Source organism: Arvicanthis niloticus, chromosome 15, assembly GCF_011762505.2.
Source record: "Arvicanthis niloticus isolate mArvNil1 chromosome 15, mArvNil1.pat.X, whole genome shotgun sequence".
NCBI lineage: Eukaryota > Metazoa > Chordata > Mammalia > Rodentia > Muridae > Arvicanthis > Arvicanthis niloticus.
This window is the reverse complement of record NC_047672.1, coordinates 26529358-26555534: the sequence shown is the minus strand read 5'-3', so window position 1 is coordinate 26555534 and position 26177 is coordinate 26529358. Positions and strand designations below refer to the sequence as shown.

Sequence of the window (26177 nt, the reverse complement as noted above, 5' to 3'; positions counted from 1 at the left end):
AACACTAAGGTTATCTATACTGGAACTTCATAAACAGCAATCACAGACTCGGTGGGGACTCATGTAGCTTCACCCTTCCCCCCCATGAGTTATTGGCTACTTTTGGATTCTGGGGGGAGGGACAGACATTATCAGTTCTGTTCCCACTGGAAAGCCCAACCAGAGGATCCAATATATAGTTCCATATGGTAGGACCTGCCCTATAACTGCATAAGCTAGTCCCATTTCATAATAAGTCCCTCATATATCATTGTGCCATGATGATTCTGTGTCTCCCATGAATCCTCATTAGTATCCATATATGTGAGGACTTAGAAGTCAACAAAACAGCAAAAGAGCCCTCAAGGCAATGGTGACACTGTGACAAATTCAGATACAGAAACTGGGGAGAAATTGTGCAGTTAACTGGTGATCTTCAGCTCTGAGGAAACTCTACCACCAATTGCTTATTTCCAGACAAAAGAGTCCTGCCCTGCTTCCCAGGAGTTCTTAGGTTTCACCCCAACTCCATTAACCTCTTTGCATGTTGCCATTGTTTAAATCTCTCCTAATCTGGAAAGTGATTAAATTAGCTGAGCTGAGAAATGCATCGCCCATTTCACATGTGCACTCTCCGGATTTTATATTTGAAATAAAATGCCAACGGGTCATACTAATTAATTTTTTTTTCTTCTACACTTGACGTTAGGACTCTTCGAGCTCATTATTCAAATTTATGCCAAGTTGTGCATATATTAGCACTAGTCATCTTCAGAACATTCAACTCTTGCAGCAAACAATCCACAAGAATATTCTTTTATCAACAAGAAACTTTTAAAGTCTCCAGGCACTAAAATCAAACATGTCAAGTACAGTTTCTGAAATATATATCTTACCGCAAATGCCAAACAGGTCCCAGGAATAGAAGTAGCCTCAACATCTGCCCATAGGATTGAATTGCTCAAACTAGTGAAAACCAAAGTTGGTAGAGGTTACAATAGAAGGTGCTTGGAGTTTAAGAAAACTAGAGAACTATTTTCCAAAGATAAGGAGATATGATGTTAAAAAACAACAAAATAAATTAGTCAAGTTAATCAATTATTTAATTGAAGAGAGACAAAAGACCTTTGCCAATATGTTGCCCTCTCCCAGGATCTCTGGATCCATTTTTTTAATTCTGGTGTAGCTTAGAGGTATGCTGAAGCCTGAGAAAGCCCATGAGAATTCACAATGGTTGGGAACCTAAATTTATTGTACATGGAAGCTTTATGAGTCCCTAGATGTGGGCTAAGTGATGGACATCCATCCATCCCAGGCACAGTGCCTACATATTCAGAGAAAACACTCTGCTGGGAGGGAGGAAAACCTAGGATCTGAGCACATTTATTGTCCTATATGAGTAAATCACTCTCTACCTACAGCAGGGCCAACCAGGCCAGAACTGACTTTCTCTGAACATGTATTATGAGAACATGAACTACCTTGTGCTGTATTAAAGCTACATCCTCTGGTTTCGTGTCATGTCATAAGGGCTTTGATCTATAACGTGACACAATACAGTTTACCTGAATTTTAGGGTAGATGGAACAAAACTGAATTGATAAAATGCTGATAGAAATAATCATATGCAAGGGCTGGAGAGATGGCTCAGTGGTTAAGAGCACTGACTGCTCTTCCAGAGGTCCTGAGTTCAGTTCCCAGCAACCACATGGTGGCTCACAACCCTCTGTAAAGGGATCTGATGCCCTCTTCTGGTGTGTCTGAAGACAGCTACAGTGTGATCTCATACATTAAAAAAGGAAGGAAAGAAAGAAAGAGGGAAGAAGGAAAAGAAGGAAGGAAGGAAGGAAGGAAGGAAGGAAGGAAGGAAGGAAGGAAAGAGAAAGAAAGAAAGAAAGAAAGAAAGAAAGAAAGAAAGAAAGAAAGAAAGGAAGGAAGGAAGGAAGGAAGAAAGAAGTAGTCATACACTAGGAGGTGAAGGGAAATACAGAGGATAGAGGAGAAAGAGCAAAGGAAAGGAAAAGATGGCAAAGAAGAGGCAGAGGAAAAAATAACTTACACCAATGTAAAAAAGTATCTATCTATTTTGTACTTCAGTCTTTGCTACAGCGATGAGAAGTGGATAGAACTGTTCTCAGAAGGGCTGGGTGACATACTCTAAATGTCACAAATACCAAACGGTAAGGCAGTGCCAGTGCCATATGCCTTTTACTCCCAGTGGCCACCCATTTGTTGAAGCCAAATGGTAACAAGGTATAAGTACAGAAATAAAAGTAACAGCATGAGATAAAGAACTGAGGGTGCTCTGAAAGACATGGGATGTCATTAACCTTCGAAACTGAGCTCAGGAGAGTGAAGGCAGAACTGGGGGACAGAGTGGCCAAGGAGAGGCTGGATCTGTCATCCCTCAATCTTCACAGGGAAAACTGTGAATATGGAGGGCCAAGAACAACAATTCTAAAGCTGCACAGAGATCAGGACTGGGGGATGCAGAAGCTATGATTAAAGTCTGCATCAACACACTTGGCACACGTAGAGTTCATTTCAAAGCTGCTGGATTTTCAACAGGCCACCTTCTAAGTGATTTACACAAATTACATGGTCTGATTTACCCAGACCATGAATGAAGCTATCTATAACTAGATAACCTTCACTAGAATTCAGTGTTCATGGAACTTAACTGAATATGGTTGACTTTATGCAGAAATAAACCTATGTATTGCAAACAGTTGCCAATAGCTTTGAAAGCCATAGATGCAGTACAGAATACAGAGGACTTTAATCAAATTTGTGATGAACGATCACAAGGGTTGGTTTGCTGTTAAAATGCTTATATTTGAATATTTAACATGGAATTGAAAAGCTGACTGACTACCAACATACTCTAAACAGGAAACAAATCTCATACTCTCCCTTGAGGTATAAAAAGTATAATACTTTAGCTTTAGATATTCAAAGTGTCTCCAGAAATTTTTTTGAATGAATGCTTATGAAACATTTGTTTATCATCATTATCTATTTGAGAGCCATTTCACATGCCATTTTAATGCTGAGATATCATTGGCAAATAACTACATTTTAAAAAAAGTAATAATTATAGAGCCAGTGAGCTTAGTTTTTCCTTCCCTCTTCTGCACAGCCTGACAGCCTAGCCTAATGGATGAGATTATGATTCCTACCTCCTCATTACTGTGAAGATTAAGTAATGCCTGCAAAGCACTTACAGATAGCAAATCCATCCGATAATCTCCTCTCAGACTTATTAGAGTCACTATGCCTTCTTGTAATTCTGTTATCAATACGTACTGGTCACTGATAAACACTCAGGGCAAATCTCATCGGACCACATATAAAACCTTTGATAACAGATAGAGGGCTACACCAAACTAAATAAGAGAAATCACCAAATCTACAAAGACAGAAGGGACCAGCAGCTGGCAGCCCCTGGATCTAAGCAACAGCCCTAGGGAGCAAAGCCAGGGAGAGGTGCCTCTGACATCCAGTCTACATGAAATTGAGAACGGAATTAATAAACCGGAAGAAACTCACAGCTGTTAATTCATTCCCTGCAAGGAACTGTGATATATTCAACAAGGTATCAGTGTGGAAATAAAGGTATTAGCATGCTTCAGAGGGGGAAAAAAAAGACAGGATTTAATTATCTGACACTTTTGCGGTTATGGTATACCACCTGTTAAAGCAGAATTGCAGCTAAATGGGTCCATTTATTTATCCAGAGCACAAACAGCTGTCTTCAGAGGGATCCTGGAAAGAACATGAGATGCCGTGGGGGAGAAGCTTCTCAGAAACTGCAAGACTTTCAGCTCCCTTCTAAGTGCACAGATGCCAAATGCAGAGACCTTGCTAGGGCATTTTAAAACGCCGTCACTGAGACTGGTGATTTCAATTGTGAACTTTATATGATCTAGAATCATTTGAGAAGAGAGTGTCAATGACACACTGTCTAGATTAGGTTGGCCTGTGGGTATGTGTGTGTGAGACCGTCATGAGTGTGTTAACTGAGGTGAGAAGACCCAGCCTAAAAGCACATTCCCTTGGGCTGGGGCCTGAACTGTGTGAGAGGAGACATGAAACCCAGTGTAGGCATTCACACACTCATTCTCTCTCTGCCCTTGACTGTGCAAGTGATGGGCATGGCTGCCTGACGTTCCTGCTACTGTGACTTCTCCAGAGCCAGTGAGTGGGATTGTAAGCCAAAATAAAGTAATTAAATTAAAACTTTTTCTCTCCTATGTTGCTATTGTTGGGGCTATTTTATAAAGGCACAAGGACTAAGGTATCAGTTTCCAAAGGGATTAATGAATATAACCACAGATATAAAAGACCATAAATTAGGAAATCTTTGAACGACAGAATAAACTATCAAAATACAGATACTAAACAGAGTCAAGGTGCTTCCTGTGAGTATATGCAGACATTTCATAAAATTTGACATTTCATTAAGGATCAGTTTTGAACTTATGGGCAAGCAACAGGGCTTATGTCAAGTATTCCCTATCTTTTAAAACAATGAGTATGTAACGACAACAAAGAAAAAGCTATCCCTTAGAAATCAACACAGAAGAAAAGCTAGAGGAGCTTGAACTAGCAATGATACTTTAGACAGAAAACCACAATCATGGAATGTGAAAGAAAATGTAACTCCCTCAATATGAAAACTCTGTGTGGACACTGTTCGGAGAATATGAAGACAAGGCAGACTGGGAAAGAGTCTTTGCAAAGCACTTCTCTGAAAAGGAAAAGCACCTTCAATGCATAGATCCTTAAAATTCAACAATAAGAACAAATTTTAAAATGGCTCTTTTGTTGCGTTCATCTGTCTATGGACATACACTTCAACTTAGACATGGCAAACTTATAAATTTGAAGCTAGGATTGGCATAGGAAAGAGAATATATAGTGTTCGTATTTCTTATCCTGGGTTACCTCATCAGTGGGATATTTCTCAGTTCTAAGCATTTTCTTGAAGATCTCATAATGTTTTCTCTAGAGCTGAATAGAATGTCATGGCATATATGAACCATGGTTTTATTATCCATTTATCCTACAGTTGATGACTGGGCAACAGTTGATGCAGAAGCTCATAACTGGTCCGAGTGCTGAGAATAAGTGGCCATTGAGTGATCAGCACTAAACACAGCATCAAAATCATCCCCACAAAGGACCGTGGGACATCTGGGAAGAGGGATCGGAAGGACTGCAGGAATGTAAGGATGCTGATGAGTGCCGTGAAAATGTTGCCTTTTAGATGCAGCCTGCCCCTGCAGTCATGAGCACACAGCCGCTGTGAAGACCTACACAAGCCTTGTCTCTCCAACACTCCATGAGTGGGGGGTGAGGACCATGAGACCCCCTCCCCTCCCTGAAGATTTTCACCATATTTAATGCATTTTATCATAGGGTATTAAATATTGTCTCAGCAGGCAATCCAACATCATTCCTCTGTAATGAACCGAGCTGAAAATTCTGTCCACACAAAAATCTACATGTGAATGTTTATAGCATTCTTTAGAAAATAATTTCCAAACTGTGGCTGTGACCATGGTATTCTTCAGTAGGTGAATCATTAAACCGATAGCAATGTGTCTGTACAATAGACTACCAGGCGATAAAAAGAAATGAGCTATTGAGATCTAAAAGCCCTATTAGAATTTTAAATACATACTGCTAAGTGACAAACATGAATCTGAAAGACTGCCTCCTATATGGCTCCAACTATATAATATTTTATAAACAGTAAAGTTATGGAGACAAAGAAGATAGATAATAATGAAGACGAGAGCTATGAAATACAGTACTGTAGACAATCTGCCCATGGCACTCAAGAACTCCCAGTAGCTATAACTGTTGTATAAAGTCAAGACTGGACCCCTAAGCATTCTATCATAGAGATGGAAAGGGCTGATGGGGCCCAGCCAAGCCCTGCCCAGAAGATCTAGTGGTGTTAGGGGATGCTGGGAAGAAAAAATGAGTGATGTGGCCACTGTTAAGTTACTGGCCCAGTTAACCCCAGTAGGTCACAATGTAAAGATAACAGACAAAACAAATATACATGAGCATGGGGGTCTTGGTTAGAGAAGGAGATTCACAGAATGGATAGAGGTGGGATAGGCAAGGTGGGAGATGAGTGTGACCAGAATATATTCTATGTATTAAATGATCAAAGAGCATATTAACAAAAAAATAATAGGGAAATCTACAAGAAGCTTGGGGTAGCAGGGAGAGTCCAGTGATAGACATGAGTTTGGGAGAAGAAGATAAACATGGTGCTTTTATACCATGGTTTGCTTTTAGAGTAATGAACTTCCCGTGTGTGGCAGTATGGGAGTGAACTCAGGCCATGATGCATTCGCAGAAACACATGGTGCACAAGAGGTGTTCCTGGGGCACCACACAGGTAGAGGTTAGTAATGAGAATGGAGTGGAGACTTGGGGAGAAGTGGGTATAAAAAAAAAATCCTTTCTGCTGTCCCCTTAAATTGTGTATAAACATCAATTTGCTTTTAAAAGCATCTCCTAACTTTTCAAACATGAGAAATGTGCTGTGCTTGCTGTGGACAGGTACTCCACTGACAACAGATAAGTGCCTGATAAATGTGCCTCCCCTTCTTAGCCTCAAAGCTTGCTCAAGAGGTCAAAGGGCTGATGGGAATTAAGAGACTGAAAATGAAAGCTGAAAAAGAAAGGCAGGGATGGAGGAAGGGCAGAAAACCCTAAGAGAGAATATGGTAAGAGACACGTGGGATCTCTCCACTTTATCTCATTAGCTTGAAATATGCCAAGGATTCTGGGATTGAATTCTTACTTGACATCTGTTAATAATGAGATGGAGACAACTGGCACTGTTTCAGTCTTCCCCAACCATGAGCCACGGGGACTTTTCTCCTACAACCTGACATCATTAGCAGCCCATTGCTTACCTGGAACTGGCAAGGACCACTAATAAGCAGATTAGCATACAAAAGGGAACCCAGCACCCTATGAACACTGTGCCTTGCCTTGCCCTGCTATGTCTGCAGTCTGTGAAAGATTTCACAACCTCTGGTTCTGTAGTTTAAGCTAAAACAGGTCCTGCCTATAGTTAATTTAAAATGTCGGTCACAAGATAAAAGCCAGCTATAGTAGTTTTTATTGGACTTTGTTAGAAGGTGTGATTTCTAAAGTACATTTTTCTGGAAACTAGTTGGTTCTTTACAAATCTCTGTTTCCAGTTATACTGAATTCTGCCTTTTGTCACAATATCACTCTACCTGAGAGGGTATCTGTGGTGGCTTGAATAGGTTTGGCCCCCATAGATTCATGTGTTTGAATGCCAGCCCCACAGTGAGTGGCACTATTAAGAGGCATGGCCTTACTGGAGTAGGAGTGGTCTTGTTGGAGGAAGTATGTCACTGTGTGTGTGTGTGTGTGTGTGTGTGTGTGTGTGTGTGTGTGTGTGTGTGGCGGGGGGAGGCTTCAAGGTCTCCTATCCTCAAGCTCTGCCAGCCCCGTATAGAATCTTGTCTCCTCCTGGCTGCCCTCAAATCAAGATGCAGAACTCGTGGCTCCTCCAGCATCATGTCTGCTGCAGGCAGCCATGCTTCTCACCATAATGATAGTGGACTGAACCTCTGAAACTGTAAGCCAGCCCCAATTAAATATCTCCCTTATAAAAATTGCCTTGGTCATGGTGTTTCTTCACAGCAATAAAACTGTAACTAAGACAGTATCTCTGGGAATATGAAGTTTGCATTTTTAAAATCCCCATGAATTCTTTGGCATTTTAAATTTTTAGTAGCAACATCTGGATTTTTTTTTTTTTTAATTTGGCAGGCACACTGTATACAAAAGGGACTTGGCCAAAGGTCTATAAGTCATTCAGTGAATCACTTTAGAAAACAAGTTTAAAGTACTTTCTGACACCAAAGGCAACTATAACATATGCCAGGAGTTTGGCATTTTGTACTGAGTAAGGTACAATACTTGCCTTCAAGGTGTTAGTGAACTTTGGGGAAGAGTTGTGTATATAAAATATCCTACTAGTGACAGCTTTATGATGGGAATTCCTGTGGACAAATACTAAAGTTTGTTTAGGATTCTGAGAAGGTACACATTACCCAGGACCAGACAAACTTTCATATGGAATGCTCCCTCTAGTGACAAACATGAGAATTTCAATAAGGGAAGAAGGCCTCAGACAAAGGATTGTTTGTTGTATACTCCTAGGCCATCCTGGTACTGTGAGACAGCAAGGCCGGGGAAGGAGCTCAGGGTCAGGAATTAGGAAGGTCTGTCTGCACTGGAGTGAGTGCTGGTTGAGACTTCACTATTTGTCTAGGTCAGGGTTACTATTGTAATAAAACACAGTGACTAAAAGCAAGCTGGGAAGAAAGGGGTTTATTTGTCTTACATTTCCACATTGTTGTCCATCATTGGAGGAAGGCGGTACAGGAACTCAAGTAGGACAGAAACCTGGAGACAGGAGCTGATACAAGTGCCTTGGAGGAATGCTGCTTACTGGCTTGCTCTCCATCCACTGCTCAGCTTGCTTTCTTATAGAACACAGGACTAACTTCCAACCAAGGGATTGGCACCACCTACAATGGGCTGGGCCTTTCTTAATCAGTCACTAGTTAAGATGACCTACAGGCTTGCCTATAGCCTGATCTTATGCAAGTATGTTCTTATTTAAGTCTCCCTCCTCTCCAATGACTTAGCTTGTGTCAAGTTGACATAAAATTACCCACCACACAATTTTATACTAAGAAGCCAAGACATTATTCTTAAAAATTGGTAGACTGAAGTAGGAGGGCCAGCTTGAGCACAAGGCAAGTACGGGCTATATAGCTAAGTTTTAGGCAAGCCTGATCTACATAGCAACAATGCATCTCAGAAAACAAAGCTGGTAAAATGGCTCAGCTGGAAAAAGTTTGTTACTATAGCATTGGTGGCCTGAGTTGGATCCTTAGGACCAACCTGGGAAAAAGGAGAATGGACTCTCACAGTTGCCCTTTAACCTCCATATATACGCTGTGACATATATACAGACATACAACACATATACACATACAATCACACACATGTGTATACACACACACATACACACACAATGAATGGATGTCAACAAATTTCTGATAGATGAAGATTTCAAATCTACATTGATGATGACAACTTCAAGATTCCCAGTTTGACTAACCTTTAGGCAAGTGTCCTTACTAAAACCTCCTGAACTCTTATTCTGTAGAGCATTTATGGAAGCAAACTTACAATGATAATTTCTTTCTCTGACCTAATGATATGTAAACCTTTCTTACCAGTTTTATGGCCTACCAATTGAGAAAGGAGAGAGGGAGATCCAAACAGTCACAAACACTGCTGAGATGTGAACACCATGAAAGAGAGCGCCCTTACCTCCCCATCTATTGGTAGTATAGAACTTCCATTATGGTAATAATACACAACCAGTAAACATAGATGGACTATCACACTGCCCACCAAAATCCTGAGTCCTTTTCTACGAGCTTAATCCAAGGCTTCAAAGAGTTCTTCACCTTTGTCTTTGATGAAATTTTACAAAGATCATGGCCAGTTAATACAAGAGACAGTTTCATGGAAAACAAGATGAGTATGCGAGTTAGCAAATGACTGCAAGGAGTGAGATGAGTAGGAAGGCTGTCTGGGATGAGGGAGCCACGAAAACGAAACACACACAGGGAGAGAAATGGGAGACTTCTCCACGGCCAATTAATTAGGTAATAAGACATAGGGGAGCAAAGTTCACTCAGGGATGGTATACACAGTTGCGGGAGCACATCCATGTGACACAGTTGCCTAACAGCATGGTGGACTTGCAGCTGCAAGCTTCAACTGTGAGAAAGAAGGTTCAGTAAGGCAACAGAGGCATCAGAGGGAAAACGGTGAGAGATAATTATATAAAATCAAGTAGACATGAATGATGATGGATTACAAGACCACCAATAAGGCAATTTGATAATACCCAAAACATAAGCATAGGGTTCTTGAGTAACAGACAGAAATGGGAAAAATATTCTGATGATTACAGAGCAAAGATCAGAGGGAAAAAGAGGAAAAAATTCTAGATCTCCTTGGACACCTTCCCTGCTACAGCCCATACTGCAACATCTCTAGAGTTAGCCACCAACAGACACTTTAATTTTCCTCATTCCAAATTATCAACAAAATGCATATGGCTCATGGGAAAGTTCATGTGAGGAAGTAAAAGCCCAGAATCAAAGGAACTATCCCAGCCTCAGCTCCTGGACAAAGATAACAGATTCAAAAGAAAGCCCAATGTTGGGCATTCTTTACCCTGTTTTAATCTTTCTTCCTATTTCTGATGAATGTGTTTTCTATATTATCAGTGGTAACCCAGCAGAGACCACAAGAAATAAATCTCAAATGCCCTTTCCCTCTCTTAGACAGTAAAGACTAAAAGTCTAGGTTGTATAATGTTATAAAGTATCAGCATCTACAAACTTAATATGAAAGTCTGCCCTCACAATATAATGGTTTATTAAATCCTATTTTAATGACGATCCCTACCACCATCATGGAATTATAATTCAACAAAAATGCTCAGTAATCTCTTGAATTTTACATCCAGTATGAGGGTGATGTCAGAATCTAAAATCACCTGGAAGAAGGATCTCTGGCCATGCCAGTGGCATATTGTCTCAATTAATTTAACTGAAGTGAGAAGACCTGCCCACTGTGGGTGGCACCATCCCTTAGGCATGAGTTCACAAGCATATAAAGAGGAGGAAGCAAGCTGAACACAAACATACATGTGTTCATTCTCTCTGCTCTTCACTGTGGATGTGACTTCCATTTCCTGTTGTGGGAAGCTCAACATTGATGGGTAACTAGGACCTGCGAGCTAAGATAAATCCTTTCTTCCTGAATTGTTACTGTTAGGGTGTTTTATCATAACCACAGAAAAGTATGACTTCTAGTGTTAAATCTGATTTTTTTAAAGCTTTTGGCTGTGAGGTCCTATAATAGCCTAGGCAATGGGCAATGTAAATTGGTTTTTTTCCCTAAATATTTCATCAAAAATATTCATAAAATTTCTATATATATATATATGGGATAGCCATTACTGACACTGTGTTTGGAAAGGAAACAACAAATAGTTAACTGTGACATGGAAATAATTAGCCCCAGAGCCAAAGTCAGGCATGCAAATAAGAAACTCCAGATGAAGAGCTCAAAACACCAAATCAGTGATTCATAAGTGTATCCAAAATGTAAATGTATAAAATGATGATCACAGCCACTGGTTCAATATCAGCATCATCTCATCAACTACACTGTGTGTGGATAGCCAAGGTCAACACTAAATAAAGTCACTGGAAATTTAGTCATGTAGTTCTGAATTTCTGAGCTGATGGGGCCCATATGGAAAATTAGTGACAAGGCCTCAAGTTTCTTTCTGGAAGCAAAGAGAGGAAGCTTTGTTAATTTGTGGGACAGGGCAGCTGACATCCTACAAAGGCCTCTCATTCTGCTCCTAGGGGAGTTCAGGAGGCTGGCTGGAACCATCAAATGCAAAGAAAGCATGCTTCTCTCCACTGAATACTGTGACCCTGGGACTTGAGCCATGTAATGGGCACACCAATTTGTGGTTCTGAGTCAATCTGCAAAAAGCTTATTTTCAGATGATCTCACACATTTCTATCCCTGGCTCTGTTCAGTTCCAATTAACTTGATGCATGCAGAAGAAATGCCCAATGTTATAGAGAAGCAAACTCCGACTGAAGTTTTATTTACGGCCTGTAGTGTGAGAGGAGAAATTCTGGTGGGAAATTTAGGCAATAGTTCATGCCGAAGGAACATCCAAGGTCAGCATTCACTTATATTCTACTAATTTGCATTCTTAAGAGAGTAGCATCTACTCTTATCTTCCTAGGCGGTAAGGAAGTCAGATCAAAACACATACAGAGTGGGCCAAGGAGACGGCTGAGTGGATAAAAATGCCTGTCTTCAATCATGAATTCCATCCCTTGAATGTCCATGAGGTAAGGAGAGAACTGATTCCTGCAAGTTGTTCTCTGACCTTCATATGCTCACCATGACACATATGTCAACTCTACCCTCCCACCTACAATAAATAAATCTAATTTGAAAATCTAAAAACACAGAGAAAATCTCGGGGACTACTTCTCAAGTTGAACCCCAGGATACACAAAAATTCTAGATATATCTACTTTATCCAGTTGATAAAAGGAGATGAAAAGACTCAAGGATTCTGTTATGTGTTACATACATTATTTCAAGCATATCCTAATAGCCAGCATGGTGTTTATAGACATAAAGTGTCCCACTCAAATCAACTCTATGACCTTTGAAATCCTAGGGAAAACTCATGTCTGAGTCTCCTTCCAGGAAGAAAGTTGCTTTATTGAAGGTTTCCTGTCACGCCCAATTCTAGGAGCCTATTCAGTATGTAGTGACCCTGGCCTCCTATAAAGTAAGTCTATAGACTGTTCCATATCCAAAGGTCACTGTGGGAGTCCTCTGACACTATTTCATTATATCTTAGCTTCTTATTTTGCCCAATATGTGGTCCTTGCCCTGTGCATCTATGGCTTCCTATTGAGAATATGCCATTAACCCAGTTAACCTCCTGTATGTAAAACTCAGTCTCAGACTGTAACTCCCAGGAAGCCCAACCTACAAACAAGAATGGCGACCCCCAACTTTCTTAAACAGCACATTTATATATGTGCACAGATGGGTTCAGAAAGAAGCAGAGTATGTGCTACAAACTGCACTGCAAAGGGGCAAGAAAGAGAAATAGTTTTTAAAATTCTTTCTCTGCAAGTGACTCTGTATGAGACCATGCTTCAGTGTTCCTGTAGCCATGTATTTGGCCAATATAAGTAACAGCTCCCAGTAAAGTAGGAAGAATAAAACAAATAAATATTGTGAGCACCATTATTTATTATTCAGTATGTTGGCAACAAAGCTCTAGTGGCTATTGTATAACTTGCATATGGTAAGACAAATGTAAGAGTAATAATTTCACACCAGGGTCTTGGAAGGAAGCTTTCGGAGAGAAACCAACTACACTTAAGTTCACATTCAATAGCTGTCAATCTGGAGTGGTTGTTTGAATGAGAATGGCTCTCATAGAATCATGTATTTGAATGCTTCATCCCCATTTGGTGGAATTGTTTGGGAAGGATTAGGAGGTGTGACCCTGTTGAAGAAGGGGTGTCACTAAAGGTGGGTTTTGAGGTTTCAAAAGCCCACATCACTCCCAGTTAGCTCTCTTTCTCTGCCTCGTGGTTGTAACCTTTACATGTGAGCTCTTACCTACTGCTCCAGTGTTTCCCTTCAGTTCTGTTAATGGAATGCCCTATTCCTCACAAGTGTCCCCTCCACTGTCATAGTCTCATTGTGTGTTTCCCTTATGTCCAGTCTTGAAACTTGATGGTCAGCCATGTTACAAACAATACTGACAACTCCACCACCCCGCCCCATTCTATTACAGGCCCTTTTCCTACAAATCCACAATCACGTTCTACCCCCCTCTACCTAACTGGGTTACAGCCACATGGATTTTGCTGTTCGTTAAATATACCAAGAACACTTTTACTACTGGGCCTTTCCGCTTCTCATTTCTTCTACCTGGGGATACTCTTCTCTCAGGCCATCTATATTCCCTCTTTGCCTTTAGGTGCTCTGCTGAAATGGCAGCTCCTCAGAAAATCTCCTTGTGGCTATCTTGAGATAAGGAGCTCCCAGTCACCGCCCTGCTTTCCTTTCCTTTCTAGTACATTCTGCTGAGCTATATTATTTATTCCCCGTCTGTAATGGTGAGCACTTTTAGTAACTCTGCTATTGCCTGATATAGTGCTGAAAGGATGAAATGCAGTCAATAAATGTAAGTTGAATGCATGAATGGGTGATTTATTTGGAGCTGAAGATATAAAACTTGGTTGGGTTGTTTTCAACAAACCAGAGGACGGTAAATTAAGATAACATCAGTTGAATGTGAAAAGGACTTTGGAATGCTTCGGGAACACTTAACATGGAAATCTTACTCTATAAAATACATTTTATATGACAAAATCAAAAACCACAGTACGGAAGACACAGAAAGCACAGTAATTAGAAAAGTATTTGGAATGCCGGCCTCCTTCACAATTCCCTTATGGCTTCTATACATCACTTGCTTTCTATGTGAGATGAGGTTAAGGATCCTACCTGACAAACAGAGAAGATGGGAAAGTTAAACTCCATGTATGTGTGAAAAAGTACAGACATCTCCTAGCTAAATATAATAGTACAATATAACTTAAACTACTAGAATGCATACTAATATTTCACTTTAAACTTCAATGATCAATATAATGTACCATCAAAGATAAAGGAAATGGAGCACAGAATTCTGGGAAAATTCCAATTTGTAACCAGGAAATAAACACTTGGGAAAGGACGGATCATGGCTCATGGAGCCATTTAACTCCCTGACAGGTTTCAAATTGAAATGCCTTCCTCCATCAAATGAGTGCTAATCTCTACTGAACAGCCCCACTGTCAACTTGTTAAATGAGGGGGAAATTAAATTTTAGATAATGCAGTTGATAGAAAGAAACATATCTTTTAGAAAAAGATCATTATTTCTGCGATGCTTGAGAGAAAAACAGGTACTTTACGTTTCCATAGCTTACCCAGTCCTTAAAATAGACAGAATACAAAAAAAGCATTGGAAAAATATGCCAAGAATATTTCTATTTTGTTTTGTTTCATTTTTCCAACAACATCTGCTTACAATAAGAACTCAGTATAGATACTTTTGAGATAGGAGGGTAGGGCAGAGAGCAAAATCTTAAAAGCCCTGAAGAAGGCCTTATAAAATTAACATAGGGAGGAGAAGTTGGGAAAAAGAAAACCGGAAATGGCTCAGCTGAGGGACTTGAGCCAGCTGATGCACAGTGCTGATCTGTGATGTTCGTTATACTCATTAGAATGTTAAAATATATGCCTGTGGTGGAAACTGAAGATGCTATTGAGATATGAAATACATGAAGTTGTATGTATACTCAGAGAGGGGATACAATGAAAAGCCAGTGCTACAAAGCTAAGCCAGAAAGATTGTTCTGTTGGCATAGTGAGGCCAATGAGGAGTTAAACTCTTCTCTGCTCCAGCTTGCTTGCAGCTCCCAGCTCTGTACCACCTGCTAACAGACTGACTCTGCTTTGGCCACAGTGATGTATTTCTTCTGCTCAGTCACTTGCTCTAGGACACAAGAACATAGAGCCTCTCTGGATGTGCCTTCTGACCCTGTAAAGCTGCTCTCATATTGAGTGGCTTACACTGTACTGTGGGATGCCCTGGTCTCATATGTCAATGCCTAGCCTCTGTCAATGCCCAGCAACAGTATGTAGCTGTTGAAAACATAAACATATGATGATTGACTTGCTCTACCAGTTTTGCATACTGATTTCAATCAAAGTCAAACATGGTAAGTTAGAACAACGAACACCCCAGGGATTTATCTTCTCCCCTTTTAAAAGTGCCTTAGACTTAGTGACTCCCATCTCTGATTTGACTTAAGGTCATGAGATGCTTTACTTACTCCATGAGATGGGTAACCAAGAACTTGAGACTAGACAGTCCGAAGACCTAGGGTAAAAGCGAATACTACTAGTCTAAGATAGATAAATAAATAAATAAATAAATAAATAAATAGAAATAAATTAAAATGTGGCAAGAAAATGACTGATGACATTCTGCTATACTCATAGACCAATGCCTTATGGACTCAATACAAGCTTAGACTGGGAGAAGTGGAACGAAGAACAGAGGTGGGTGGTAGGGAGAGTCAATCAAAACCAAGTTGTATGAAAGTCCCAAAAGGAAGCCTACTAATTTAAGTGGTAATTTAAAAGTACAGAAACAAAATGTTAAATTTCAGAGAGGGGTGTTAGAGGGTGCGTCTAGGAGGCTGAACTCAGAGCAGTGGAAGGGAAATTGCAATTATCTGGTCAGATAATCGCATGTGAGCATGGTGCTTGCATGCTTCATGGATTTAAGCATCTAATCATCCCAGCACACCGTTGTGCAGGTAGGTGTAATAGAAGCAACCTGAGTAAGCACAGTTCTGCTTTCTTCCCACTGTCTTGTCATGCTACAGCTGCCCCCAGATCTGAGGGTTCCTGTTCGGAGAATTCAAATATCAAAATCTTTCCAAGCTGCAGTAGTTAAGCGATTCCCCACAGAGGAAAAAGCTCACATCATTTGACTCCCCAGAATGATCTTCGGAAATGTGAACGCGTATAGATGTTTTTCTTAGCGTCACTCTGTTTAAAACTCATTATACCAATTATCTATATAGTGTTTGCACTATATTTGATACTAAATTGACTAACGATCTAAAGCATATGGGAAAGAGATGCCCAGGCCTTGTGAAAGTAGAAGTTAAAGTATTGCTCTATGGGTTTTAGTGAGGAATGCAAGGGGTCCTGAAACCAAATACATCAGTGTCCTCCAGTCTGTTCTTCAAGGGGAAAAGTGAATTGGAGGGCAGTGGGTTGTGTAGTTTGTCTGAGGTCAGACTAGCTCCTGAACCTGGTTCACAGACCTGCAGGCTCATGGGTAATGTGATGACAGGCAGTGAAGCTTCTTAAAAATTGCAGCCTCACCTCATGGCGCCCACATTTGCAGATCTGCACAGCACGGTGCCCAGTTCAGCACCAGGGGCTTTATATACAAGATTACATTTAACCCCCGCCCCCCCCCCCGCAATCTAGGAGGCTTCAATTATATTCTCATTTTAGAGATGAGAGAGCTGATCATCGGGAAAATTAAATTACTTTGCCAAGGTTGCAACTGAGATTCAAACACAAACATTCCTGGCAGTCTTCCTTAACTCACTTACCAAGAAAATTCCATTAGTGCAGACGCCTAAATGCTCTAATTAGACTGTGGGCCTGATATCATTAGAACCAATGTACTGAGGAAGCATGCATGATACATTATAGGCATCCACAAGCATCCATTACCCTGAAATGATGCATAAATATGCTTCTTAACAGTGCATTTGATGTGCAACAGACATTACCCCCTCCTGCCTTTGTTTTCATGGGGTCCAAACTGACTTCACTTGTTTGTAGTTTAGACTCCTGTGAATTATCACAGCAATTCAAGATCCCCGAGTTGCTTCCTCCAGACCTATGATAATCACTTCTGCTTCTCCTGAAGATCTGACAATCTGATATCTCAGACTCATCCCTATATGATTCTAGGATAAGCCGTCAGCCATGCTGACCATGAGACAAAATGTAATGTTTGGCCAGTGGGAAAACTGTAACTATATATAAGCCAAGGTTATGAAATGAAGCTGCACATGTGATGCTAGAACTGACATCAAGGAGTGTGGAGAGTTCGAATGTTACAGGTTCAAAGCCAAGCTTACCTGGTTATCTTAGACTTTCTAATGGACAATCTTCTACTATCCCCTCATATGTGACTTAAGATCCTGGTGACGGGGACTCTAAACTGCTCTATGGGACTCCATGGGACAACTCCACTAAAAGCCACCTTTACTCTCCAATGTCCCACCACCTCTCCTCACTTACCTTAAATATCAAAAACTACACCTTCTGTGTCCCTGTTCTGTCATTAACTCTTCTATTAACGTCATCCCTTCTTCTTAATAAATTCAATTCAAAACTAATTTTTTAATTAGTTAATTAATTAATCCAAAACTCCTCCTGGGACTCCTGACTCATACCTCTAAATATTCCTTAAATAAAAATTTTGATTCTTATATCTGCAGTCCCTCTGTAGTCTGCCCGATAACTTAGATTGACTCAGACTATTATTTATCATACTACATGGACTAACGTGGACAATGACTTCCTGATACGGAATCCTAATACCAGTCTGTGCTGCAGATCTACACCTGACAGCACCTTATCAGACAAGCAGTCCCTGGCTACTGTGTTCCAGCTCAGCTCAAAAGCCAGGGACTCAGATTTGACATCCATCACCGCCCCCAATCCCGGCCCACATCTCCTCCTTCTCTTTCCTTTCCTATAAAATCATCCCTGTATCCAATTCCTCTGTCTGCCCCTCCCCACTCCCATGTGCATGTGCTCGCAAACGTTAAGAATGTTAGAATGTCTGCCACTTTAAGATACTGGTCCCTCTAAGATATCACATCTGTTGCCTGCAGAAATCAGGCACACTGGATTACCAGGGAGCCCTGAGTTGAAGATGGCAGCAGGACTCTGTTAGCCAGCAAACATCCAAAGTTGTAATCTAATATGAACAGCCATCCAAACACATGCGTAGGCAGCGATTATATAGCAGTGGCAAACAGTTCACAGTGCCTAGATAAATCACTCAGTTCTGTCATCAAGAGCTATGATTTTAAATAGTATTACCACTGCTCAGCTGAGACTTTGTTACCAATAAATGAATGCTTCCAGGTGGACTCAGTTTGTTTTTCTGGAATGCAGATCTGGAAACATTTTTTGGCACCCTTTTTATCTAGGTGTGTTTTGGGAAGTTCCTTTGATAATGAACTCCTGAAATAATGTGTGTTTTGGCGTGCACATCACATATGAACTTGAACTGCCCTTCACTCATGTTCATTTCGAGCTCTGTTAGCCATTCTGTGGATCTGTAGTCAGTGTCGTGGTAGACTTTTTGCAAGGCAAAAAGAGCAAGGGTCAGTAAATCCTTAGCCTCAGAAGCTAAGCTTCCCGGTGTACCCACAGTTTCCAGGCATCACCGCCATTTGTTAAAAGCAGAATGGCTGACTTAGCAGCTTTTCCTCCCAATAGATTTTCCTTTCAAACTCAGATCTTTAATATAATTCCTTTCTGTTCCCCTTTAAGAGTTCACTCCTTCCCTTGGCTTCGAGAAATACCGCTGAATTTATCTGTCCTGTGTTTGTGCCAAGTCACTGTTCCCAATTTAAGAAGTTTGCTTGGATAGAAGTTTTATTATTTAAGATAGGATGAGTCAAGAAAGCCCTTGCCAGGAAATGTCATCTTCCTGGAAAAACTCAAATCACAATTACCTCCAGCAACAATGGAGAGATAGAGGCTCAGAGGAGATAAAACAGATAATTGAATGTTACAGATAAGCCTCAAACTCCTGTCAGCCAAAATCTTCAGATGTCTCCTACGCCCAGCCAAGTTCTCCAGAGTGGATGATAAGCTGTAAAATATGACTTGAGATGCATTATCTTTTATTGGTTTTTAATAATTGGAAGCTATTAGTGTTTTTAATAATAGGAAGCTATTAGTTTGGAATCGTGAAAAGGGAGGCATGGAACACTGCTCTTTGTGAGAAGTTTTGGAAAGTCAATTTAGTTCAGCTGTAGCTATATCTCCTCATACACATCCATGTTCATCTGTCAGAGGGTATTAAATTGGACTTTTAACTGTCACTTATACCCTCGTTTATATTAGAAAACATAATTCATGATGGATTCTTAACAAAAGGAAGAAATGCAGAGATTCAGAGAATGGCTTCTGTCCTTCAGTTCACACTTTTCCTGCCAAAGAAAAGAAGAGACAGGGACAGAGCAGGAGCCTATGGGAGACTTAAGGTACTGACTGATTTCTGTGGGAGAGGATGCTCACTGAAGCAAATGGCAGACGAGAGAGTCAATAAAGGCGTCTCCTCACAGAACTTCTCAGAGGCTCACTGAACAACCTACCAAGAAAGACACCTTGCTCACCTCCATCTCAAGATCCCAGAAACCCCCATACCCCACTGAAAGATCTTCATTGGGTTGAGGATTATCATTTGATAAACGTTGTGCCAGTTCAGTCTTCAGTAAGCAGAGTTTGGAAGCCACTCTCCCAGGAAGCTTTGCTGCCCTCCCTCCCCAGCACCATTTCCCCTAATTTTAACCACTGGCCTCTTCTACAATTCAGGTCCACAATGGACCAACTGACACTGGGCTTGATGAAGCTTTGGTTTTACTAAGTCCCTTCTTTCTAGTGACACTCATGTCTGTTCTCTGGAGTATTGGTCTTCCCTTACCCAATTTTATTTCGTCTAACTACTGGTTCACATAAGTAAGAGGTATCTTAGCCCAGAACCTTAATACACGTAGCACCTACAATAACAGTTTATTATGTATTCTGCCCAATAATGTCTAAACATCAATCGTGCTGTAGAAACTGATCTAAAGTAGTGATCGGAATATAAACAACATCCAAGAAGTACTGTTTGGTGACATAAATTAACAATTAGCTGTGCATTCAAGGATATACAAGGAAGATAAACACCAACATATTCATAGGTTGACTCAAACTACGGTTTCAGAAACAGTACTCCCTTATAATATAATCAATGAATCATCCCAGCATCCCTACACTCCAGGATCCATGGTCCTTGGTGTGACATCCTACAACAGTATAGGAGCTGAAGAGACTAGGGGGCCTTTCCAGATAACTCTGCTGATGATCCAGAGCTGGGATCATTTAACAAAGCAAACTCCACTAAGGAATTTGTGGAGGTTCCTAAGTTTTTAGATGTTTCTGTGTCAACCTTCTGCAGATCTCATTTTAGATAAAGCTGAGACTACTGAGACGCGTAAACCAAGAGCACACATGTCAGGACACCCAGCTTCGCAATTTCCTTCACTGCTCCCCTTTCCTTTGGTTCATACAGATCATCACCAGGAGCCCCCTGATCATCATGAAGACCACTTCCCTCTTCCCTTCTCCAGCTGCACTTCTGGACAGGAGGACCAATGACTCTACCCATCAAAATATGGAGGAACCGAGACCAGAGAGACTCACCAAGTGCCCCTCAGGCACTGGTAACTTACAAGCTTCCCGGAGTTTCTCTTTGTCATAGTGGAGTCCTTCGTAGTCTTGTAAACTGATTTTGTTCACGCGGATCCTCAGGCGATCCGGGACAGACTGAGGACTGCAAGACAAGAACCAAGTGGTCAGATACAGCGATGGAGTGGAACTGGAAGGTGAGTAAGGGTCCTGGAGAGACTAAGAGCGATCGAGTCTCCTGCGGGTTAAAAGAAAAGGTTTGTTTACAAACCAGAAATGCACAAAAATTATCTGAGGAGTCCTTTTCTAGAAACCTAATGTAACCGCAATTCAGGTAAGAACAAAGAACTGGGGGGGTGGGAGAGGGAAGGCTCTGGGAAACATCCCTAGTAATATTTGCTATTAATTTGCCAGAAAATCAAATAAGATCATGTGTTTTGTCGTGTAATAAGTCAGACACACAAGTAATGAAAAATAATGAGAACGTGTTAGTGCTCCAAAATAGTAGTAAATACGTCTATAACAGTCAATACTGAAAAAAAAAATGTTTTTAAAAGTACAAACTAGGCATCTAGAGTACACAAAACCAAGGTGGAGATTTCTCATCCTGTTGAGGAGTCTTTGAAGCCACAGAGTTAAGGGACGGTATAACTGAAGCTGCCTATGAGATGCCTTGAGAGGCAGCACATAAGTCATGCTGGAAGAACTCATTCAGGCTGGCCCAGGACGTGCTTTAATTAGTTAATTAGGAAGCACCAAATTCACCTCGTTCACCTGCCTAGATTCTGTGCATGTCTCTTTAGTCCCATCAAGTGATTTAATCCAAGGCCTGAGTTGAATGAAAACAAACTTAATGTTTATCACCTCCTCTGTGGATCAATGTATTCCTTTTGGTCCGTGAGAATTACTTCAGTTTCATTGGTTGAAAGAACTTTCTCAAACACAAGAATGCTGCTTATTTTTTTTTTAAATCATAAATGGTAATAAACATTGCCAATAAGAGAAAGAGAGAGAGGAAGTTAAAGTATTTCAGTGTAAGTATACGAATTCTAAGGAGGCTAGCAGGCTGACATCCACGAGGTTCACTACATTAAAAAGATGCCAATACAAAAGCACACAGAGGTTAATCCAGAGCAAGCCCTGGGGACCAATGTGATGGCTGGATGGTCCATCACTCAAAGTATGGACCATTGGGCAGATAATCTACTGACATTGTACTGGTTATGGTATGGTAGAAGCACTGGGGAATAAACCTGACATGAGTATGTTAGTCATAATAACAAGAGATCTAGTTTGATGGAATAGCTACAGATCAGAAGGTCAGACCTTAAGTGTCACATGCCTACAACCACCATTTCACCAATAGATAAAAACTGTGGTTTCAAAATATATGATTTTAAGGTCATATAGCTCCATAGGACAGAGGTAGTTCCCTACTCACCATTCTGACCTTACTATTATATAATACTCCTCTGAGATGCTGAGACCATGAGAGTACAGATTAATAATACCAAGAGTCCTCATCTAAGATAGCAAAGCCATAACATGGTTTAGCTGGGTCAGCTGATCTCTACCTAGTGTTGAGAGTGTTTTCTGTATCAGTAAATGGTTTACACGAGGTTTGTTAAGTGAATTGCGACACATCCTAGCAAGAAAACATGAGGCAGGAATTGTGAATGGATGCACAGATCCATATTGACTGAAAGGGAAATCTGACTATGATATACTTTAAAGTACGACTATAAAGATAATGGAAAACTACATATGGCCTGAATTCCCGCACTTAACTTGTAGGACTTAGAAGTAAGTCTGTGTATGTTTAAGAAATGTCTGCACATTCTATGATGACAGGCAGGGGTGGAGTGAGTTCTGGATAAACCTTCTTTACAGAGATGGTGGATCGAATGCCCCTGAGCTCTAGTTTTCTTTGGTAGTATAGTTAGGGAAGCAGTTGCCAGCTCTAGACAGAACATAGAGAACTGTTAGCCAGTCCTTCCTTCTACTTCCATGGCTAACATCCAGCCCAGCCCCATCAGAGTTACTCCCTGTCTGCCCACATTTATCTCCCAACTTCACATTTTGCCCACTGTTTCCACCCCACACAATGCTGCCTCTGGAAAGCCTAAGCTCCAAACTTCCATGAAGCCCTCTATGGTCATACTACACAATCAACACTTTGAATAGAGTTTTGTAGATCCCAAATGAATTGGCATATCATTTCATATCTTATCCAGGACAATCGGCTAAGTAATAACTGTGTCACTGACCAGCATTGGATTCTCTTATCCATCCACCTTCTTATTGCTTTTAGCTCCCACCTTTTTACAACTACTTACAACAGACATAAGAGCTTGCTTAAAGCAAGCCTTTTAGCTAAGCTATCATGTGTATGGCTTCCTAGTAGATGATGACTTAAAAACCTTTAAAAAATGTTGACTTAACTGAAACCCATTAATAACTTTTAAGGCACCAGACCATGGACAAAGTAATGGAAATTCCCTTCTAATCATTCTTGACCCTTGCCTAAGCAGTAGGTGTGAAACAAGTCCAATTGTTGAGAGAAGCTGAACTCCAAAGCAGACTGACTGGATCTGAATCAAAGTTCTTCCACCTCCTAGCTCATCTGTGATTTAGTCTCCTCATCTGTAAGATGGTGACAACAGGACCAACCTCATAGGAACAGCATAAGAAACAATCAGTGCGTGTGATACACTTTGAAAAGGTGCCTGGAATATTCTGTGTCAAAGAGGTAGTAGCTTTGAGTAAAGTTTCTTGCAAACATTCACAGTCTATAATTGTATTCCATTGTGATAACTGCCCTGATCGTTTCTCCCCTAAACAAGGTTCTGCCCAACAATAGCATCTGCTACTTCCAATAGACACTGCGAGATTTAGAACTGATACGGGAATCTCCCTAGCCATTTCTAATTAGGGTCTTGGGGGGGACATGGTCTTTCTCGGATGGTGTCATAACATTCCACACTCATGAATATTCTCCAACTTAGTATTTTCACAAAGCCAGCTAACCGCAAGGGACTGGACAGCTAAAAACATAGGGGACAAAAAAGTGCATTGAAATTAAGTGAAAGCCAAGCAATTCAATTTTATCCCTGTGTCACATTATATTAGTGTCCTGTTACTGGCTGACTGAGGTGGAGGACAGCAAAGCTGTTCCCTGGAGTCTGGGGAATAGCCTGGCCATTAGTTTTCTAAAATTACATTTTGCCAAGGAAGTTAGTAGAGCAAGGAAGAGACTCCTAACTTGAGTATAAAGAAATTTGTCTCCATGCCAACATCTACAGGCAACCCATACTGACTTAGGCATTGTATCAAGAGTTCTAAACTTAGCTTCCAGAGGGCACTTGAGTTTCCTACAAGACAGCACACACACACACACACACACACACACACACACACACACACACACGCATGCACGCGCACGCATGCACATGGGCATGTGCACATGCATGCGTGTATGTGTGTTGCTAAGAATAAAACTCAAGGGAGACAAAATTCAGAGCCATATGTCTATTAAATCAGTTGACCAGGAATACAATTATAGACAGTGAATGTTTGCAAGAAACTTTACTCAAAGATTTTAAGTATATAAATCTTAATTCATGTTACAGAGAGGAACCTTAAAGTTATATAATTATTCTACATGCTATACCTTGTGAATCTCCTGTCTTAATTAACATTTCTCAGATGGCTTATTTCAAGGTGCATTCATTTGAAAAACTCATTATACATGTCAATTGATTTTTATTCAGAATCACAAAGAAGATTGGTTTGCTTTATCAAGGCAGAAAACAATCACAATTGTGTCTCTTTCCACCTGCAGGCTTGATTTAATAATAAAAATGAAACCCCCTAAATTCTTTCAAGACATGCCATTATGAGGTTCTACTTAAGCAAAACCTAAATACAATAAAGTGTGTTTCTAACTAATCTTTTTTGTTTTGAGACAGGATTTCTCTTTGTAGTCCTGGCTGTCTGGAACTCGCTCTGCTGATCAGGCTGGCCTTGAACTCAGAGAACCACCTGCCTCTGCCTCCTGAGTGCTGGGGCTAAAGGTGTGCGCCACCATGCCCATCTCTCTAACTACTCTTTAATAGAAGTTATTCAATTTGTTCTTATGTTATGATGGGCCCATAGTTAATATATTAATTATTAGCATAAAATCACAAAAGGGATGAGTCACTTCCTCCTTGCAATTCCAGCACCCAAAGTGACACTTTTCTCGCATTTCCAGTATTTATGAGTCACCCTGGACCAGCATGGCCATGAGGCTTCAGGAAAGGTTGGCACCTTCACATTACTGCTTTCCATTCTGACCTGGCTGTCCATTTCTGTGTTCTGTCTGACCAGTAGATCAGGAGGTAAATCCAAGCAGGGTTATGGTTTCCCCACCTATCACTGTATCTCTAGTGGGATAAACATATGAAAAGAGATGAGAAGAGATAGATAGAAAGATAGGTAGGTAGATAGATAGATAGATAGATAGATAGATAGATAGATAGATAGATATAGAGAGATAGAACCTAAATATAAAAACTTCCAAGAAGACCTCTACAGTAAAACAAATTGAGTCACGGTTCCTGAACAGAGACTTAAAACAGAATTCTGACACCAGCTAACTCATTACAAAACATTCACCTTCAGTTATCTTCTGCTGGAGATGTGAAAAATGCCTCAGGATTCTAAAATTGTGCAGAAGTTTTTGAACTCGGTAAGAATAATCCAAAACTTACATTAATGGTGGCCATCCTGTGATGCTACCACCAGACCCGCGTTACTGTTGAATTCTCCACAGCCTGCCTGTTTTTCTGTATGGAGATGTTAACTACTTAGTTTTATGTCAACCCAATACAAGCTAAAGTCATGAAAGAGGAGAGAACCTCACTTAAGAAAGTACTTCCATAAGATGGGGCTGTAGGCAAGTCTATAGAGCATTTTATTAATTAGTAATAGGTGTGGGAGGGCCCAGCCCATTGTAGGTGGGGCCCTCATTGGGCTGCTGGTGGTCCTGAGTTCTATAAAAAAGCATCTGTTCCACACTCAAACCAAACCACCACATCTGCACCACACCAAACCACCACATCTAGACCACCCCAAACCATCACTTGTTCACCACCCCAAACTACCACATCTGCACCACACTAAGCCACCACATCTGTACCATACCAAACCCCAACATCTACACCATCACCAAGCTAGAGCTACATTTACTTTTGGTGCTATAGAACATCTGGCTGTCAAACTAGAGTTTCCTCTCCACAGGTTCATGGCTACGTCTTATCTTCACTTCGTCCTCCTGCTTCATTTCTGCAGGTTAATCCCACTCTCACTTCTCACCCTAACTAGAATTTTGGCAGCATTTCATACTGTGGTTCCTTCTGCTCCCAGAAGCTCTT

The 26177-nt window shown here is 40.8% G+C and overlaps 1 protein-coding gene across 4 annotated transcripts in view; it reads right to left on the bottom strand.

The window, feature by feature from the left end:
• Dgki (diacylglycerol kinase iota) overlaps positions 1 to 26177 on the bottom strand; it is a 423756-nt gene that overhangs the window by 98855 nt on the left and 298724 nt on the right. For all 4 annotated transcript variants that reach the window (XM_034519548.2, XM_034519550.2, XM_076913542.1 and 1 more), the window contains one exon: positions 20808 to 20908. In XM_034519548.2, coding sequence (XP_034375439.1) covers positions 20808 to 20908 — 101 coding nt within the window. The remainder of the gene's footprint in view (positions 1 to 20807; positions 20909 to 26177) is intronic.